Here is a 1680-nt window from a genome sequence, read left to right on the forward strand (position 1 = left end):
AATGGTTGAATGATGGTTAGAAGATGGTTAGATGATGGTTGGATGATGGTTAGATTAATGGTTAGATAATGGTTAAATGATGGTTAGAAGATGGTTAGATGATGGTTGGATGATGGTTAGATTAATGGTTAGATAATGGTTAAATGATGGTTAGATAATGGTTAGATGATGGTTGGATGATGGTTGTATAATAGTTGGATGATGGACGAACTGTTGGATGATGGTTGGATGTGTCAGTTACCCAGTGCATACAGAGCACCGTGGCAGGAACACACTCCGACTCCACAGCGGGGGAAGTTGAGCGAGGCCACGGCGGCCCACTGCTTGGTGACGGGGTCGTACCTCTCGGTGCAGTCAAAGATCATGGAGTCCTTCTCTCCTGTGAAAATAGGACGTTCCTTCAGGCCGTTGTTTTCTTTGAACTCCACATGAAGCAGCAACTCTCACTACCTCCCACCACGTAGATCATCCCCTCCAGGACGGCGACTCCCAGCCCGCTGCGAGCCTGGTGCAGGGACGACACGGTGGTCCAGTACTGGTTGAAGGTGTCGAAGCGCTCCACGCAGCTCAAAGCRCTGCTGTCGCTCCACCGGCCCCCCTGCAGCCGAGTGTAGCCCCCTGACACCAGGAAACAACAACAGTCACTTCCAGGTTACGTTTCTAACGTCACAGTTAAATTCAGACTCAGAACCTATGGCGTAGAGGAACTTCCTGGCTTTTCTTCTGGGTCTCATTTTAGCCGGCTGCAGCTGACCGCTGGTTTTATTGTCTTTGGAGGATTTTGTGACCTCAGTGTACTCCTTCAGCAGGGTCTGCAGCGCCACCCGCAGGCTGAAGTCAGAAACACCTGGGTTCAGACAAAGAATTAAAAAAGTAGTTTCAGCATAAACAACAGAGATAAATCTTAAAAAAATGACAAATCATATTGAAAAATAAACACCAACATTTCTTCTCAAATGTTAAACAACACATGTATGACGGTAATGACATATAATAAATGTCTGTATAAATCACAAATGTTAAATTTGATTCCAAATAAACATCTAATATATTTATTTGTCTGTGTGTGTCGGTCCTACACCAAAACACCTTGCAGTATACTGCAAATATACCAGTCTGTGTGAAAATATACTTTTAATGTACTTCTACTAAAGTTTATTTATGGCAAAATTCAAATGTAAGTACAAGTATGCTTAGACTTTATTAGCATTAGCCAAGCATAGTCAGTGACGTGCACAGGCATTTTGGGGGCAGGTGCTCGAGTGGAAAAAGAGGGCACCTTGTGTGGTGCACGGAATCGCTGGCTGTCCTTGTAATGTGACATTTATTACAGACGCATCTTGTACATTGTGCATATTTATCTTTTTTTAAATCTGCTTTTTTTTTGTCTGACTCAGATAATAATCAACACTCTACAGGTTGGTTTCTGTAACAAACTGACAATAGAAAAACAAAAACTAGTAATGACAGTTTGTGTGTACTTTAGTGTCTATAAAATAACCATTTATAATCAAGATTATTTTCACAAAATTACTCTTTTTTTCTTTTTTTTTTTTGTTGTTGTTCTACGGAGACTCTTTCTTCCATCTCTCCATCATAGAGCTCTGTTTCCATGATCTGACATTTCAGCTTCATCTGTGTCTGACAGAGGATGGCAGGAAAACATAGAGATGCTCTTCT

General features: G+C 41.8%; 1 protein-coding gene across 1 annotated transcript in view; it reads right to left on the bottom strand.

Annotated features, from left to right (window-relative positions):
• The window catches only part of ipp (intracisternal A particle-promoted polypeptide), a gene marked incomplete at its 5' end in the record, with an annotated part of 11033 nt that extends 10186 nt beyond the window's left edge, over positions 1 to 847 (bottom strand). Inside the window, 2 exon segments of the mRNA XM_014023859.1 lie at positions 451 to 618; positions 692 to 847. Coding sequence (XP_013879313.1) covers positions 451 to 618; positions 692 to 847 — 324 coding nt within the window.
• Between the last annotated feature and the right edge of the window lie 833 nt (positions 848 to 1680).

This window comes from Austrofundulus limnaeus, unplaced genomic scaffold (genome assembly GCF_001266775.1).
Source record: "Austrofundulus limnaeus strain Quisiro unplaced genomic scaffold, Austrofundulus_limnaeus-1.0 Scaffold393, whole genome shotgun sequence".
NCBI lineage: Eukaryota > Metazoa > Chordata > Actinopteri > Cyprinodontiformes > Rivulidae > Austrofundulus > Austrofundulus limnaeus.